At 43.0% G+C, this 20082-nt stretch overlaps 1 protein-coding gene across 1 annotated transcript in view; it reads right to left on the bottom strand.

Moving 5' to 3' along the window:
* Nucleotides 1–20082, bottom strand: part of LOC126417057 (uncharacterized) — a 113186-nt gene that overhangs the window by 20887 nt on the left and 72217 nt on the right. The window contains exon 6 of the mRNA XM_050084950.1: nucleotides 10733–10930. Within this exon, the coding sequence (XP_049940907.1) occupies nucleotides 10733–10930 (198 nt within the window). The remainder of the gene's footprint in view (nucleotides 1–10732; nucleotides 10931–20082) is intronic.

Here is a 20082-nt window from a genome sequence, read left to right as displayed (position 1 = left end):
ACTATCTCCCATCGTTCTCCGCTGTTTCCTATCATTCCTTCTAAATTAAAAGAATTTGCTGCTGTTGATCTTTTGGGACCGCTTGTCAGAACATCTAATGGATTTTCGTACGTTCTAGTCGCTGTTGAACTTACTTCAAAATCTTTTTGTTTCACTCCGTTACTGGACGGTCTGTATCCAACGCCTTTTTAAAAATTTCTTATGTAAAGTTGGACATGTTAGCAAAGTCATTTCAGATAACGGACCGCAATTCAGATCTGCTGTTTGGTCACGCATGCTTCGGCATCATAAAATCAAACCTGTTTTTATTTCATTGTATTCACCACATTGTAAACCGTCTGAACAGATTGTGAAAGAAATCAATAAGCTTTGCAGACTTTATTGTCACGGAAAGCATCAGCATTGCTACAGATATTTACACTTATTTCAAAATGTGCTGAATGAAATGCCTCATGATTCCACTGCTTTACCACCTACTCTTGTACTGAAGAATGAAAAACCACCGAACAGAATCAGAGAGCTTGTACCTTTCCCGAATACACGTAAACTTCGACACAAAGACATAATTGATTTGGCTATTAAAAATACAAAATCTGCAGCAGACAAAAGGAGAAAACTACACGGTAAAGCAAATGCTAAGAAATTATATATTGGTCAGAAAGTTCTCATTAAAGCTCATTCATTGTCACATAAGAAGAAACACTTGAGTCCCAAATTCTTTCTAGTTTACAATGGACCTTACAGAATCCGACGTATACCACATGATAATTGCGTTGAAGTTGAAACTCTGCGTACTAGGAAGAGTAAAGGATTGCACCACATTTCACATGTAAAACCGTTTATTGAAAGATAATCTGCTTTTTAACTTAGTCTTTGCTATAAAATTTTTCACTTTACATTACTAGTATGCTTAGTCAGACTTAGAATCTGTTAACATGCAACAATGTGTGAAGTTAAATATCCAGTCAAGAACCAAAAGAACTTATTTAAACAGAAATTACGAATGCATTGTTATTGTGAACAGACGACACAGTGTTATTGTGTGTGTGCATTCTTGCTTGTTAGTTGCACGATTACATAACGACTATAAGGCTCACATACTTAGAACATTTACCAGTACTGCTAATGAGATTGTAATGCAACAGTTTGGTTTACTTGAAATTTGGTGTATCATGAGGTAAGTACATTGGCTTCTGCAGAACTTAGCTTTCGGAGGACGATAACTACGACACTTCCACAGAGATTATCTTACAACAAAACGCACAGTTTAGCGCTACGGTACACGTATTTAAGTGATTAATTTTATACATAAAACATTTATTCTTAAAGATATTTGAAGTACAATGATACAAAGGTTTTCCGTAATAATTTCATTCCATTGTTGTAATCTGTAACACCTGAGGGTATAATTACATTAATCCTCAGGGGGGTACACGCCTACTTTGTGTACCATGTGTTGGGCAAGCACAAGGAGCCCTATCTCATATGGTAATTGCTTGTACAACTTTACACATCGGTACCATATTTCTCTAACGCAGAATTACACAGCTGTCTGATTATTTACCTGAGAGAGACAAACATTTATTTTACTGCATCAGTGACAGACATTTACATAATTACACCATTGGATAACTTCACACTTACAAAATTGCATGTTGTTTGTACTTTGTGAACTGTTCAAATTTTTTCAGAACCATTGTGGTACTATGAGAGCTTTGAATGATGTATTTGGTATGGGATCATAATTTTTAAAGTACGTTTGAGGTAGATGACACTATTGAAATGATCAGAGAACTTTTTTTTAGGTTTTGAAGTTATTGGAGGAAGCTACGACGATTTTGAGAATTGACTGAGATGTTATGATATTATTACGACGACGATGTGTATTATGCTGCTGAGGTATGTTTATGATCAATAAGCTGATGCTATATGAGGAATTTGAATATTCTATGTATTTATTATGATGAAATATTGAAGTGTCGTCGCAAGATTGACGTGTCGACGAATATATATATGTGTAATAAGGTAAGGAGTAATGAATAGTGGTTAGGGACTATGCTTGTGAAAAAGGATGTTGGAAACCGAGAATCGTACTTTAAGAGTTTTGAAATGTATGTAAAAGCGTGAATGTATTACAATCCCGACGAAAATTTTTTGGACACTGTTATATCAATAGGATTTTGTTTCTACAGATTTGTAACCCAAATTCTTGACCTGTTAAATATTTTTACATGAGACTGTCACTGTAGTGGAAACTGCCGTCGTAAATACGGGGGCGGTTCAGAAAGTAACCTCCGATTGGTCACAGTGCGGGTTGTGGGGGGAGTAGCGACGCCATCTGTGTGTTCACGCACTCAACAGGTCAGTCGGCATCAAGCCGTGGTCGAGTGAGCGTCGTACCTGCGCTAGTTTAGTTTTTGTGGCAGTTTGAAATGTGTGCTGCAATAGAAAACCCCGCCAAATGTGAAGTGCATGCTGTCATAAGGTTTTTTACAGCCCAAGGATATTCTGCAGCAGCTATTCATCGTGAGCTTTGTGCCGTGTACGGACCAAGAATTATGAGTGAAGGAGTTGTCCGTGAATGGGTACGTTTATTTAAAAGTGGACGAGAAAACGTTCATGATGAAGAGAGGAGTGGTAGACCATCATTGGTGACTGGCGAACTCATTCAGACAGTTGATGCAAAAGTTCGTGAAAATCGACGTTTCTCAATGTCGGAGTTGTCTACTGGTTTTCCACAGATTTCTAAGACTCTCTTGTACGAGACAGTGACAGCAAGATTGGGTTACCGTAAGTTCTGTACACGATGGGTGCCCAAAACTCTTACCGACCACCACAAAACTCAAAGAATGGCCTCTGCATTAGACTTTCTGTCACGTTATGAGGACGAAGGAGAACCATTGTTAAACAGAATCGTGACCGGTGACGAAACATGGATTAAGTACGTGAACCCTGAGACAAAAGAACAATCAAAGATGTCGGCACATTCAAATTCGCCTACCAAACCAAGAAAAGCTTCGCAAGATTTTTCTGCCATTAAACTGATGACAACGGTGTTTTGGGATGCCAAAGGGGTGTTGTTGGTTGAATTCATGGAACGTGGTACGACCATTAATCAAGACGTGTACTGTGAAACAATAAAAAAGTTACGACGGGCTATACAGAACAAACGCCGTGGTATGCTGACTTCCGGTATCGTTTTTTTGCACGATAACGCCCATCCTCACTCTGCTCGCAGAACAACGGCCCTTCTTGAGTCCTTCAAGTGGGACGTTATCAACCATCCACCTTACAGCCCAGACCTGGCGCCAAGTGATTATCACCTCTTCATGCATTTGAAGAAATGGCTCAGGTCACAGCGGTTTGATGATGACGAAGAGCTCAAAGATATGGTCACAGGCTGGCTCCACGCACAAGTGGGGGATTTTTATGCAGAAGGGATTTCAAAGCTTGTGAAGAGGTACGATAAGTGCCTCAATCGCTATGGAGACTATGTAGAAAAATAGTGCAAAGATGTAGTTGTAAGATGTATATATTGAAATATTTTTATTTAACTTGGTGTATTTTTTTAAATCAACCGGAGGTTACTTTCTGAACGGCCCTCGTATTTCAGCAAGAAAGGTAAGTGACCTTGGCATAATGCGTTTTGGGCGCCCAGCTGAGAGGTAGACGTCTGACAAAAGAAAGCCATTAGGTGCAAAAAAAAAAAAAAAAAAGAGGCCATTATCCTCGCTATTGACGTTTCTTTGTAGAAAGCATCGCAAATACGACACGCTCGAACTTGAAAACATATGATTACACTGTGGAGCTCTTAATTTATGATATTTACTAAAATGCCTAATGAAATGATGAGAAACATTTTACATCCATTGTCTTTCTCATAGAGAGATTGCTCATTTTGTTTAATATCTAGTTTCTAGCGGCACTGCAGTATTGGTCAAAATAAAATTTTATTGATGTACTAATGTAAATATTTTCTGTCTACAGATCGAGTAATTAAAAATTTTTTCAAAAAATTGAGGGAGCACAAAAAGACATTTGCCTTCACAGGAACTGCATTCATAATTTTCTTTTCAAGTACTTGGTAACTTTTTTGGTAGAATAACTTCTTGTGGTGCACCACTTTAATTACTTAGACATTAAGAAGTGATTATACATTTCCCTTATCTGCATTGTTGTCTTTACTGTAATATTTTTCTGCTTGAGCGTTGTCATGTTTGTATATAATTTATTGTTTTTGCTTCTGCTGTTTGCCAGGCATTGTGCTACTAAATTTCACTTTAGATTACTCTGTTAAGCCAGTTTTACTACGAATTTATTTTTCTTGTTTGCTGCACAGTGCCTTATATTAGTTATAATATTGCAATTGCTTTGCCTATTTAAATTTTTTGTCATTGATGTTTGTGTTAATTGATTTGTGCTGCTGCATTGCCTCGTCCATTAGTTTAGCATCTGAGCTCAGTAGATTTAAGTTAGCTTAAGAGGGGGTAGCCTATAAGAGAATGAGTTGCAATGAATTTGAAGAAATGCACTGAGAGGTTATACGAGAAAAATACAGAAAGCATGCTTGGATAGGATTTTTTTTTGGTGGAAGCAAAGGTTGAAATAAGACGAAAGATCTATGGGATGATGTTTTGGGTTGGACTGCAGTACCAAATGTTACACTGAAAACAAACCCTGTCCTTTCCTTTTGTGTTATCCCACTATGTGTTTGTGTACCCTTGGGTATTTGTGTTCTTCCTGTCTTTATGTGTTTAGCTAATAAGAGTTATGTTGTAGAATTTTTCTAGTACTATGTTATTTACTTTGTAAAGATGTTTAGACATTATTTATTCTGTTCTGTTTCAATGCTCATGTGTGAAATTAATGTTTCGAAAACTATTCATATTAGTTTATATATTTACTAATGTCATAATTCCTGTAACACTGACGTATATGTTATTTCGATTCTTTCGTAAAGCCTATATTACCACAAATGTTATCTGTATTGTTATGTTCTTTAATGATGTATTTTGTACCTTTGTTATTGTATTCTTATGTTATAAAATTGTAATTGTCACCAGTTCATCATATTATTAACTTGTAAGTTACATTTCACTGCACACGTTTCTGTTGGTCATAGTATACGGACAATATGTGAGAAGTAGGGACTGATAGTGTTTGCACTTGTGTTAATGATTCAGCAAGGGACTGGATAACAGCATTGCTGGATCTAAGGACAGTTCCAGAAACTTTGTGAGTGCACAAGTGGTGGTTTATGGACTTGCTATATTGTCCGCAAGACTCTTCGATGGTGATTGTGCACCTGCACATTTGCAACAAATGGCTGCTGGCCGTCTCTACAAGGACTACAGTGAGTCTACGCCTATTCTGACTCACCAATACCATTATTTCTACAAGGACTGCAGTGGGTCTGCACCCCTGGTGGCCCACCAATACCGTAATCACCACCTGGACTACAGTGGGTCTACTCTGTGATGACCTACCTACCAATATTCTTCAAAACTTCGAATGACTCTGCTGTGGGTTTGCTCTGTTGTGGCCCATTACCTGTCTGCCTGTCGAGAGTCAGCACTGTCTTTCCGTTGGAAGGACAACACTACTTCTTCAAGAATGCATGGAAATCCACTACTTCTGTGTGCATTTTCTTTTACTGCTCAGACTTTGAGAAATACACAGCAATTTTACTGTGATGAATGATCAGGACTGTGAGAAAATTTTAGCTTTTGACCAACATTGTATTATTAAGTGTGTGCATTTGATATCTTTGTTATTGTAATTATGAAAAATTTTATCAAATCATTATTGGCGACTGCCCAAAACAATTTGTAAAATATTTTGTGGGGAGCATGGGGGCTATGTAAGTAGGCTGTTTAGGTTTTCTTATTGGTAACGCCACGTAGCGCTCTGTGTGAGAATCACTGGCTGTGCTGTCTGCAGTCTGTGGCTGGTTTGCATTGTTGTCTGCCATTGTAGTGTTGGGCAGCGGCAGCTGGATGTGAACAGCGCATAGCGTTGCGCAGTTGGAGGTGAGCCGCCAGCAGTGGTGGATGTGGGGAGAGAGATGGCGGAGTTTTGTAATTTGTCATGAACTGGTATATATATTATGACTATTAAGGTAAATACATTGTTTGTTCTCTATTAATATCTTTCATTTGCTAACTATCCCTATCATTAGTTAGTGCCTTCCGTAGTTTGAATCTTTTATTTAGCTGGCAGTAGTGGCCCTCGCTGTATTGCAGTAGTTCGAGTAATGAAGATTTTTGTGAGGTAAGTGATTTCTGAAAGGTATGGTTTATTGTTGGTCAGGGCCATTCTTTTGTAGGGATTTTTGAAAGTCAGATTGCGTTGCGCAAAAAATATTGTGTGTCAGTTAAAACACAGTCTTGTATAATTGTTTAAAGGGGACGTTTCACTATATGTGGAAACCCAGTCTCGATAGCGACAACCGAGCCAAAAAAGAAAGAATGTACATAAGGCCGTTACCAAGAGCAAATGAAATTTCCATTCATGTACTGATGAAAGAAAATCTTAGTAATTAGATTCTCAGGCTACAAAACAACGATCTACAAGGCACCCACCAAGTGGTTGGATCAGGTGCCAAAATTAATGTCCTATTCACAACGAAAACCATTCAAAAATAAGATTCCAAACCCCAATTCTATGTCATTGTGCTTATTATAATACAAGCCATCATTTTATAATGATTCTGGTGTGATAACTAAGGACCATGGGCTTGGCTGAAGCCGAGTTGAAATTCCATGATTTTACACGGAAATGACATATCATTACGCTTATTATAAGACATGTAATTTTATGATCGTTCAACAAGGGTATGGAAGAGCGAAGAGCGAAGAGACCACATACTTGACTGAGGGGCGCAATAGTAAATATGTGGTTCAGACGGAACACTAGATGAAATTATGAAAGTTCACATGAAAGTTGTATATTATCATGCTTATTATAATGTACAAAAATACGCCGAAGAGCCAAAGAAACTGGTACACATGCCAAATATCATGTAACTCCCCCGCGAGCACGCAGAAGTGCCACAACATGAGATGGAATGGGCTCGACTAAAGTCTGAAGTAGTGCTGGAGGGAACTGACACTATGAATCCTACACGGCTGTCCATAAATCTGTAAGAGTACGAGAGGGTGGAGATCTCTTCCGAACATCATGCTGCAAGTCATCCCAGGTATTTTCAATAATGATCATATATGGGGTGTTTGGTGGCCAGAGAAGAATAATATTTCTGGAGCCACCCTGTAAAAATTTTGAACGTGTGTGGCGTCGCATTGTCCTGCTGAAATTGCCCAAGTCAGTCAGAATGCAGAATGAACATGAATGTATGCTGGTGACCAAACAGAAGGCTTACGTACGTCTCATCTGTCAGAGTCCTATCAAGGCGTATCAGGTGTCCCATATCACTCCAACTGCACACGTCCCGCACCATTACAGAGCCTCTACTAGCTTGAACAATCGCCTGCTGACATGCAGGGTCCATAAATTCTTACGGTTGTCTCCACACCCATACACATCAATAATCTAGATACAATTTGAAACCACACTCGTCCAACCAAGCAGTATGTTTCCAGCCATCAGCAGTCCAGTGTCGTTGTTGACGTGACCTTTTGCTCGAAAGTCGCATGCCTGGTGTTGGCGGACAAACACGATACTGCGGTGCAAGCGTTATTCCGAATTACAATGCAATGTCCCTTTGGACATGCATGCATGGCCGTGAGTCGTGCACATCATTCTGAGGAGTCGTTCTCTTTCTACAGTGTTTCGATGGACACACTGTGTGTTAATATGATATTGAAGTGACTGTGTTGTTCAGAAGTACGATGCAAAGTTCCTTCGGACATCTATTGCGAGGACTGTGGTTGACAACATATGTCGGGCAGTGAGTCATGCTCGGGTAGCCTAAAGGTAAAGCGATTGCTCACGATAAGGAGTTATCCGGGTAGAAATGCAGGTCCGGCACAAATTTTCATTGTCGTCATTCCATTTACAGCCGATGGTTGTCCATATCGGCAATTGCGAGTACATTTCCTGTTTTTCGTGATGGCTACAGTCGGCGCATGTAGACATGTCGAAAAGAACATTGCATCATAAATCGGAATAACACACGCCCTCCGATGTCGTACTTATCCGCCGACACCGGCATGCTATTTTCAATACAGAGCCTCAAACAGCTTGAACAATCGTCTGCTGACATGCAGGGTCCATAAATTCTTGAGGTTGTCTCCACACCCATACACGTCAATAATCTAGATACACTTTGAAACGACACTCGTGCGACCAGGCAATATGTTTCCAGCCATCGGCAGTCCAGTGTCGTTGTTGACGTGCCCAGGTGAGGCGTAAAGCTTCTTGTCGTGCAGTCATCAAGGGTCGAAGAGGCCATTCGGTTCCGAAAGCCCATATCGATGTCTTTTTCGTTCAATGGTTCACACGCTGATGATTGTTGATGCCCCAGCACTGATGTCTGCAGCAATCTGTGGAAGGCTTGCACTTCTGCCACGTTTGACGATTCACTTCCGTAATCGTTGGTCCTGTTCTTGTAGGATCTTTTTTCGCCCGCAGTGATGTCTCAGATGTGATGTTTTACCAGATTCCGGAAATTCACGGTACACTCGGGGAATGGTCGTATGGGAAAATCCCTACTCCAACACCACCTCGGAGATGGTGTGTCCCATCGCTCGTGCACCGACTATAACAGCACGTTCAAACTCAATTAAATCTTGATAACCTGCCATTGTAGCAGCAGTAACCGACCTAACAATTGCGCCAGACACTTGTTATCTGACAAAGATGTTGCAAACTGACTGCTGCGCCATTTTATGACTTTTACATATCTCTGTATTTGAATACGCGTGCCAATACCAGTTTCTTTGGTGCTTCAGTGTACAACAGGCGGGTACCTTGCAGCGCTGTTACCAGTGGAGCTATGGGATTGCGTGGAGTTGCAGCATAGAGAACGAACAGAGATTTCGATACACACAATAGGCTACACATGGTAACAATTCGTGGTAGACAACAGAGTTCTGGGTGCTCCTCAGAAGGGAGCACATGTCAGTTCATCACGCTTGTTGATAGAGGCGAGATTACACTTCGGTTCTCAAAGCAGATCATTTGTCTTAGAGACTTCAGCTGATTTATCGCAGCCTGTGGCACGATACGTTGCCCACCAGGTTCACAAGTCAGAGAACTGAGTGTGGTGAGAGATCGCATTGTTGGCGTGCAGTGTGAAAGTATGTACGAGCACTGTTGATAGGGCTAGCGATATTTCTGAATCTAATACTTTCGTGATCATCTGCAGACGCATCAAGCGGAAATGTTAGTTGCATGTGAACTTTTTCTTTCTCTTGGTGGACACTGGCAAACACTGAGTAATCATCGTGGATTTAACTACTGATAAATCACCCGTAGACTCCAGCTTTATCCAATCCACTTGAATTATCCAGTCTTTGCCAAGGTATTCACGTGTTAGTTGTATAGTGACCCATGTTAACAGTTAGTAGTTTTCTCGTTCTTTGCATTATCATTAATCGAACTGATTCAACAATAAATTTTTATTCAAATATCTCAGAAACGGGTATTGCAAAAAATAAGAATAAATGTTGACAACTGTTTCACTTTGTGATTAGATGGAAACTCTGTTTGTTATACTGTGTGATTTACAGCACCCATGTCTCATGTTTGCTGGGGCCATCTTTGTCTCATTAATTATCTGTTGCACGGCACTTGTCTCATGAAATGCACGTGAGTCCGTAGGGAGCAATAGGACTATTACCAAGGTCAACCGATGCGGATCATTCTAAGACCCACAGAGGTATGTCGAATGCCAAACTGTAGCTTCATCTGTGTCAAGACGGGGTGCCGAATATCGAGATGGATGTTTTGGAGGACTTTAGAGGTGAATCTGATAACACCATTAGTGATGGACGGAAGGTGTAACCAATAACTGCCTTTGATGTTCCCTTCTGCCTTCACAGTTTAATGAAATAGCAAGTGCAGACACGTCCATCAGTTTCAATTCATCGGTGGTCATTTGTTTTGCTGCTAATGCACTCTACAGTTTTCTATTGCTACTATGCACCAAAAGTGATTCTGAGAACTGTCATGAACAATTGCACGAAAAGCATTTAGTTAATTGTTCTTCTGCTTGTATGTAACCGGAACTAAGTAAAGTGTGTGCGTGTTAACGAATGCAGCAAAATACTATGTTCGGCGTCAGAGAATATGTGATGCAATGGTTTCTATATATACTGGAAACGAAAAATAACATTGCGTTGAAACAGTTTAGAGCTGGGAGAGAGAATACAACAGAATATAATAAGGACGTGAACAATTCCGGCGGGCCGGTGTGACCGTGCGGTTCTAGTCACTTCAGTCTGGAACCGCGTGATCGCTACGGTCGCAGGTTCGAATCCTGCCTCGGGCATGGATGTGTGTGATGTCCTTAGGTTAGTTAGGTTTAAGTAGTTCAAAGTTCTAGGGGACTGATGACGTCAGGAGTTAAGTCCCATAGTGCTCAGAGCCATTTGAACAATTTTTTTGAACAATTCCAAAGCCCACCGTTTTCTTATCATGAACATGCTCCTTAATCAGTGTATTCGGTTGATTTATAGCAGTAACGTGTGACCCATTTTATGTTTACCGTACTCACCAAAGAAATGGGAACAGTTTTATTTTCGAGGATACTGATGTAACCTCTAAAACTCACATGGACGCCGCGGTATTTGACGAGTTCCTTTATTCTATCGACGACGTAAAAGTTGCCATCAGCGTCGTAGTGGCCCACGTCTCCACTGTGGATCCAGCCCTCCTCGTCTGCGAAGTCTTTGACGACGGTCCATCCTTTGAAGCACAGCTCACCATCGACTCCTGGACCGAGACATTTCCCGGTCGCTAAGTCCACCACCTGCAAGCAGAGCAGTCACTTACAAATGTAGTGCCCCGAGAAAAATGGCAAGCACTAACACCACTCCTATAATACAACACCTAGAGTGAACAGGTATAAAGACGAAAAATGTAATTCATACACTCGAAATTTGTAGAAATAAAAATTACTCCCAACTGCTCTGCTAAACGAAAAGACAGATATGAGGACAAAAGAAGGAAGCTTAGAGTTTAACGTCCCGTCGACAGCGAGGTCACTAGAGTCGGAGAACAATCTCGAAGTTCGGAACGATGAGAAAATAAATCGGCCGTGCTTTCTATAAGGAACGATCCCAGAATTTGCTTTAAGGGAATGGCCGAAAGGGAATTTGAAACCCCATCCTTCCGAATGCGAGTCCTGTGTGATGATTGCTGCGTAATCTCGCTCGGTGACGACAGGTAACCCACAAATAACCATGTTTCTCCCATGTAATAAGGATATGAGTTTCTGTTTTGATAAAACACAAGTTCTCTGCTATTAGTTTCGGAAAAGTTTCTCCATTATATCCAATGAGTTTCAGTTTATTCTCTGTTGAACAACATAGGAAGAATTTGCGCCTTATCATATCCACCAGTTTCTGATATGGCGGTATTGACATTAAGTAAATTACTGACAGATTTATTAAAACTAAATATATACCTTTGTATTACACAATCTGTTTGGTATTTGTGGCAGAGCTGTAATTATTGCCTTCCATAATGTCATCTGCAAATCGAAACATTTACTAACATTTTTTTATGTAATTTCGCAAATTTTTGGCCTAATATGACATTACCGTTATCTGTTCACCTTTTTTCTATTTCGTTTTTATTGTACTACTGTGATTATATCACGTGGTTTTGTAAGCATGGATTCACTATTTTACTCTCTGACTAGCACTTTTTAAGTTACTGTACTACTTTCCAAAAAATTTGTTGAGGTGTTTGCTGATTGTGAGCAGGCTTTGTAAATCGATGAGTTTTGTATATCCTACGTTTTCGTGTTCCTACAGTGTGTCAAGTGGAGCATTTTAATACACACTGTTTCACTGTTTGTGTGATATTTACTTGTTCCATCATGTTTTTCCAGGTGTTCTTGCCGGGAGATTTGAATGTTGTGGTAGCGTTGGGGTTTAGGAGTGTGTGGTTTTGTTTGTTTGTTTCTCTCCCTTCCCCCTCAACCCCAATTCCCCCCCCCCCTCTCTCTCTCTCTCTCTCTCTCTCTCTCTCTCTGTGTGTGTGTGTGTGTGTGTGTGTGTGTGTGTGTATGTGCGTGTGTGTATGTGCCTACTCTGTTAAACATTACGTCTCAGATTACGTTTCCAGTTTCATTGTGGACACTGAAGTATTGTTGTGAATGCACAGCTGAAAATTCAGGGCTTTTCTCTTCACTGTTCATGGGAGTAATTCACCTCTTGCCACAACACACGACTTTCAAACTTACAACATGCTGTCTGAATTAACCACCATCATAGCTTCATCAGTGCTAACCATGTGGAGAGACTATACATGATAGTTCCATTAAGGCAAATCTTAACAAGATCGCCGCAACTGTGTATAGGGACGATGCACGCTGCCTACAATATGCTTACCGTTTTCACCTCAGCTGGTTGCAAAGACTAATAAGGCCACCTATATTGAAAACGAGACCTGGTGCATCAACCCTAGCAGTGTACAGGGACAGTACATACCATCTACAGTAGTAGCTACGATTCTCATATTCACCCCATCTGTACGTAACACCTTGCATACCATCTGCATCAAAGGCTGAAGAGCCTGGTGTGCTGCCACGCCACTGTCATCAATTACTGCCTTCCTTTTACCTTCATTCAACATCCTTTCGCAGGACCTCTGAGATGCACCGTTCCTACCAGCGATTAGCTACAGCAGCTATTCTACTTCGAATGACGGCTCGGTCCCAACAGTTTTTAGCCTTCTGAGAATCTACTCATATCCTAACCCCGCAAACCACCAACCTGAACTTTCCCCGATACACAGCGCCAGCCTCTTTTATTACACACTCTCTTCAATGCCTTACACATCTTAACCCCTCACTTACAGTTGCCGACAGCCCATACCAGCACTATAGTCAAAGAACAGAGGCATGCACTCTCCTATCATTTTTTCACATATTTCTGTCGTTGGCTCATCAGATTATATTTCATTTTTACATTTGTTTCGTTTGAAACTCAAAGGTGGAAGAATGAAAACTTGGTCTTGGTCAGACCATTCTCATTTAGGGGAATGCAGAAGGTGAACCAGAACTTCGTCTAGAAAAGTTTCAAGATTGCTGATGGATGAATGTGTGACGCTGCAGAGCAATTTCACGGCACTTGTGGCGAGCGCAGTAAACAGGAGTCATGTCGACACCAGAGCATAAAGGCTTTGGGAATTTTATTCCGTGTACTCAGCTGAACAATAACTTTGCCTCGCAGGCAGGCGTGTGAACAATATACACAGATGTCAGCATTTTAGAGACGACGTGTAGCGACGTGTAGTTTGGCTCAAAGCAGCCTGTCCGAGTAATCGGCTGATCGCTCGACATTTGAAATAGAGCGATGCCACTAGTCGACGATTTTTGGCCGGAATAAGTGACAGTGACCACAAGGATCTTTGATAGGGGACTCGCAGAAAGGGGGCTGAGATCACCGCGCCCCATGCGCCGGTTACTATTGACCTCTGAACACCGCCAAACCTATTTTCAGGAGCGTCGGACACATTCGATGGGGTATCTCATTGACTGAAGTAAAACTGATATTAGCGGTAAGCCCCGCTTCGAACTGAGTCCCGAGGACGAAGGAAGACATGTCTGGAGACATTCCAGACATTGGTGGGATACCATCATGACAGTCGCCCGCCGTACTCCACGACAACCAGTGATGATGATTTAGCCTGGCAATTCATTTCATAGCGGAACCGGTTTGGTTGTCATCTGCAGCACTCTTACGGCACAGCGGCACGTCGACGATATTCTAGACCCCATTTTGTTGCCCTTCGTCGCAAGTCTCCTTTTCAGCAAGATAATGCCCTCCCATACACAGGAAGTGCTTCGACTGCCTGCCCAACTCTACCTTGGTCAGCAAGACCGCCGTATCTCTTACAAGCCGACCGTTGTGGCCGAGAGGTTCTGGGCGCTTTAGTCCGGAACCGCGCTGCTGCTACAGTCGCAGGTTCGAATCTGGCCTCGGGCATGGATGTGTGTAATGTTCTTAGGTTAGTTAGGTTTAAGTTGTTCTAAGTCTAGGGGACTGATGACCTCAGATGTTAAGTTCCATAGTGCTCAGAGCCATTTGGACCATCTCTTACCAACAGCGTGCATTTGGAGCACTATGGGCGTCTTGGGATTTGGATGATTTAACGTGATAGTTGGGCAGAATTTAGTACGATATCCTTCAGGTAACGTTCGACAATTCTATCAGTCAATGCCGAGCCGAATACCTGCATGCATAGGGGGCAGAGGCGGACCAAGGCACTCAATTTGTCAAGCTCTTTCTCTTCAACAAATCATCCAAGTTTTCTGATATTGTAATCAGTTGTTTATCTGTACATGTACATGACATCTATCGATTTCCGTCCCTTTCGGACAAATCCTTCGTGATGCGTCGTTTTATCCTTTTACGACTTATAGTGCGATTTTAATGTCAGTCCACGCAAGGAGAACATTTCCTTAGCATACAGATATTCAAAGGCTGCAGTGCCGTGCTGTGCATTACTGAGACTGTGTGTGCGGGTCGTCAAGCAAGAAGTAACTGAAGCGGTCACCCCTCCACCCCTATAGTACAAAGCGCTGTACTCCCCCTGCGCTCAGGACAGAATGCATTTCAACGAAGAGATTGTTTCCACTAGACACAAAGCGTGCATGACCGACTTTAATATGTTGTCGAGATATTTTCAGCGTACTACCGATGGAAAGAAAAATGATTTGCCTTGCGAGGCAGCACGTTTGTACTTCCCACCGCTGGTGACAATATTTCTGGCGGTTTGTGGAGGCCCTCATCGTGAGAGGGCAGCCGCGCGGGATTAGCCGAGCGGTCTTGGGCGCTGCAGTAATGGACTATGTGGCTGGTCACGGCGGAGGTTCGAGTCCTCCCTCGGACATGGGTGTGTGTGTTTGTCCTTTGGATAATTTAGGTTAAGTAGTGTGTAAGCTTAGGGACTGATGACCTTAGCAGCTATGTCCCATTAGATTTCACACACATTTGAACTCATCGTGAGATGGGAATTCATGTGCTTGAGCATCGATGCAAGCTACCCTCTGGTCGATCTCGGTCATCGTGGTGGAGTGAGTGACAGTTTGTTGACTGCCAGCGAGCGAGGAAGAGAGAGACCGAAACGGTGAGTGCTGCGGAATCGGACAGCATGTATGCAGAGCCGCAACAGTCTACGCGGACGTGAGGCGGGCGCTATCTTTTGCTGTTGTCCATGAGAAGAAAGCAGCCCAAAGGCAGAGACGACGAATGGAGGAGCTTCACCTACTGCAGAATAGTGCAGGTCACCAAGTATTATGCTTTTGGTGCATGCATCTATTACTGGGCAGCTGATATCATGGCGTTCTGAAAAGTAAAGCTTCCAAATTTTTTATTCTGTTTTCAATACGGGTTGTTATATGTCAACCTCCCTGCTTCGCTGATGCAATTGCAAGCCTCTGCTACCATAGGGTCCCAATTTGTAGCAGGTGACATGACTGTGCGTTATGTCTGTGCACAAAGAAACTGAAAACACGAATTCGAAGAATTCGCCGTCACATGCAGCATCCTCTCCTTCAGCATGAAAATGACCGACCACACGCGAGCGTTTTGACATCTACAACAATCCGATGCCTTGGGTTCAGCATCGGCGATCACCTTCTATAAAGCCCCGACTTGGCCCCTTACGATTTGCATCTGATTCCGGAACTTGAAGTACACCTTCGAAGACTTCATTTTGATAATGATAAAGCGGTGCAAGGAGAGGTGAGGTTATGGCTCCATCAGAAACGTCAAACATTCTGAAGTAACGGTTTCAACAAACTGGTATCTCTCTGGGAAATAGGTGTTTGTCGGTAGGTAACAATCCAGGGAAATAAATATATAGATAGGGATATTAAATATGCAGAATAATAATAAAATTTCTTTTATTTAAAAGTTATTAAGAGCTTTAAGGTAAAATATTCGGAGGCTTTACATTTTAGCACGCCCTCGTAGGTTCTGCCAGCGTAAATTATTGCACATCATGTACCAAAGGGGGTTAAGTTTGTACGTGCATGTTATGTTGTTTTAAAATATGCTGAAACCGACTCGATATTTTGAACTGAAATTCTTTAATACGTCATGGGCCATTCTATAGAAGAGAGTAATATTTCATTGCATTTTGATAACTTTACTCACGCAGTGATTGTGATTTGAACATTATGTACAGATATAAGTTCTGTCTGTGTTGTGATGATTTCCCTAGTATTTGTATTGTCCGTTAGCAACGGTTGAGTAGTCGGTGGGTGTTATTTCTGATAGAGTGTACATATTTGTGTGACAATTGCTATTCTTAAGCAGCATGGTTCTGTGTGCCTACTTTTAAAGCTATTACTGACCGATATTGGGATATTTGTTTCTCGATTCATGCCCACTTTAAATGTCGTCAGGTTCGAATAAGATTATTGTTTAGTTACATTTGGATCTCTTAAGATTTATATTATTAATTTTTCTGTGGTCGTCTTAAGTAAGAATTACTCACAGACAAAATACGGTACAGCTTATTTCTGATCTTAGCTGATGTAGGTAACTGTGTTGACGTTAGAGCTTCCGTGTTGTAATGTGTGAGGTTCATTCAAAAAGTAATGCTTCCTACTCCTTTCTCCTTAAATATTGTTAAGTGAAAAATATGAATTTGGCGGTATTCCGCAAAAGGTCTCCTCCAATACACTGCAGTGGTAACATCCAGCAACAACAGATGCCAGTACCACAGTCACTAGCAAAAAAGTCGACATCGCTGTTCGTATCAGACAGCTTCCTGTGATACAGTTCTTGAACTGAAAAGGAGAAACGATTGTTCGCATTCATGGAACAATGAAAAATGTGTACAGCGGTGTAGCAGTGGATATCAACACTGTTAGACGGTAAGTTCGTCGACGTAGGGAAACTAAAGGGCAAACACCATTTTTTTTAAATTCAATATTCAAAAGAACAATTTCATATACAAGCAGCCCACTATCTCACTCATTCTACATAAACATTACAGTTACGTCAGAAAAATTATTTGCTACAAGTTGTGTATTTTGTTATGTTATAACTCCACTATGGGCATCTCTTACCTACGCCATGTCCGCTTCCGGTAGCTGAGTGGTCAGCGCGACAGAATGTCAATCCTAAGGGCCCGGGCTCGATTCCCGGCTATGTCGGAGATCTTCTCCGCTCAAGGACTGACTGTTGTGTTGTCCTAATCATCATCATTCCATCCCAATCGACGCGCAAGTCACCGAAGTGGCGTCAAATTGAAAGACTTGCAGCCTGCGAACGGTCTACCCGACGGGAGGTCTAGTCACACGACATTTTCATTTGCCTATGCCATCATTGTTCATTCTATATGTTACCTTAACTACCGAACAATCTCCAGGGTTAGTATGCTAGTGTCTATACTCTAATTCTATACTACATTGTACACATGTTAAAGCTAGCCTACACTACCTGCAGTGTTACAGGTGTGCCTGTGTGATATATAAACCTACGGTGTCGGCCGTGTCCACCGAACTAATCCCAGTAGGCATGCCACTGGCACCGGGCTGGCCTAAATCTTGAAATTCGCTGCAGTTTTATGCCAACTGTTCATCCTACCTTAACCTACATCAAACCTAAAGTTTGTATTACTACTGTCGTAATTATTGCTTTGTTGTAATTTGTGATCTACGCACCCTCCCCCTAAATCCGAGACGTGGTAGATCCCAGTCATGAGGCGGCTAGCCAAGTCCACACCCCGGCGGAGGAAGTCAGGTGCATAGAGTCTTGATTGGTGCGTTATTCTGACTGTTCCTTTGAAACTCCCTTAAGACTTTTTTTGATATTTCATTTGCAAGTTCATTAAGAATTTGGAATGTGTCCTGTTCCCTGAGCAGATGGTGTGTGGCGCGATTGGTTAACTGTTGCCTAAGTAGTGATGCTAGGTCTTCAAAATGGGGGCACTCGTACACTAACTGGTCTGGAGTGCCCTTTATGGCGACACAGTCACACGATGGTGTGGCCCACTTCCCGAACTGACGTAGACATGCCGGCTACAGTCCATGTCTGATAAGGAAGTGCAGCTGTCCTCTGGTTGGTTCAAACTACCTGAGCAGCAGGCGCTCCCTGATATTCGGCAGCAACTCGTAAGTTCTGCTCAAAGTTTCATCAGCTTCCCACTGCTCCTTCCATAATTCCTCACCCCTTCTTCTGAATTCCGCTTTGTCTCCTACTTGGATTCCCATTATTTGAATTTTTTTCTCTCTTTATTCTTTCTTTGCCCAGTACCATGCTGCCTGCCCCTGATCTTGATATAAAGTGGACAGAGTCCCATTAACACTAACAGTCGCGCCGCCCCTCCCCCCAGAACTCAGCCGCCAGGGCGATTGTGTTAGACACCGATACTCCCAACCGAAAGCCGAGTGCACAGCGCAGAGTGTGCTGTCAGTCTGTCTGCTAGCAGCTTCTCAAAATGTTTGCCCAGGAGGTGCAGCAGACAGATGCGCCTACGACTTTGCCTCTGTCGGGTCTTTGTCTGGACCTTCCATCATTATGCAACTTAGTGAGAGGCCCCACCAACTGGGGGCACTGAATGGCACTAATTCCACTATAATGCCGTCTGGGCCTGGAACTTTGCCGTTCTTTATGGTTTTGGTTGGTTCAAATGTTTCTGAGCCCTTTGGGAATTAACATGTGACGTCATCAGTCCCATAGACTTAGAACTACTTAAACCTAACTAACCTAAGGCATCACACACATCCATGCCAAAGGCAGGATTCGAACCTGCGACTGTTGTTGCAGTGTGGTTCCGGACTGAAGCGCCTAGAACCACTCGGCCACAGTAGCCGGCTTATGGTTTTCATTTGGGCAGAAGCTTCCTCTTCTGAGGAGGGATACACCGAAGTGTTATTCTCATACTCTTGCCGATCTTCAATCGTGTTTCGTCGTTGGTCATTTCAGTCATCCTCCGCATCAGGCAACAGAGCTCAGAGGAGGACCTCGGCAGTTTTCCGCCTAGATTCCGTCGTCTGGTCCTAATCCCTGACGATGGATAACACCACTGGTGACCTTATTTTCTCGTTTACCAATTTGTACGGAACGCCCTATGGGTTTGTAGCCAATTATTTCTATACGTACCTCGCCCAGCCTCTCAGCCTCAGTGCCCTTAGGTCCCGCTTCTCGATATACACTCCTGGAAATGGAAAAAAGAACACATTGACACCGGTGTGTTAGACCCACCATACTTGCTCCGGACACTGCGAGAGGGCTGTACAAGCAATGATCACACGCACGGCACAGCGGACACACCAGGAACCGCGGTGTTGGCCGTCGAATGGCGCTAGCTGCGCAGCATTTGTGCACCGCCGCCGTCAGTGTCAGCCAGTTTGCCGTGGCATACGGAGCTCCATCGCAGTCTTTAACACTGGTAGCATGCCGCGACAGCGTGAACGTGAACCGTATGTGCAGTTGACGGACTTTGAGCGAGGGCGTATAGTGCGCATGCGGGAGGCCGGGTGGACGTACCGCCGAATTCCTCAACACGTGGGGCGTGAGGTCTCCACAGTACATCGATGTTGTCGCCAGTGGTCGGCGGAAGGTGCACGTGCCCGTCGACCTGGGATCGGACCGCAGCGACGCACGGATGCACTCCAAGACCGTAGGATCCTACGCAGTGCCGTAGGGGACCACACCGCCACTTCCCAGCAAATTAGGGACACTGTTGCTCCTGGGGTATCGGCGAGGACCATTCGCAACCGTCTCCATGAAGCTGGGCTACGGTCCCGCACACCGTTAGGCCGTCTTCCGCTCACGCCCCAACATCGTGCAGCCCGCCTCCAGTGGTGTCGCGACAGGCGTGAATGGAAGGACGAATGGAGACGTGTCGTTTTCAGCGATGAGAGTCGCTTCTGCCTTGGTGCCAGTGATGGTCGTATGCGTGTTTGGCGCCGTGCAGGTGAGCGCCACAATC

This window comes from Schistocerca serialis, chromosome 8 (genome assembly GCF_023864345.2).
Source record: "Schistocerca serialis cubense isolate TAMUIC-IGC-003099 chromosome 8, iqSchSeri2.2, whole genome shotgun sequence".
In the NCBI taxonomy this organism is placed as follows: Eukaryota; Metazoa; Arthropoda; class Insecta; order Orthoptera; family Acrididae; genus Schistocerca; species Schistocerca serialis.
The sequence above is the reverse complement of the archived record's forward strand: the minus strand, read 5'-3'. Positions and strand labels throughout refer to the sequence as shown.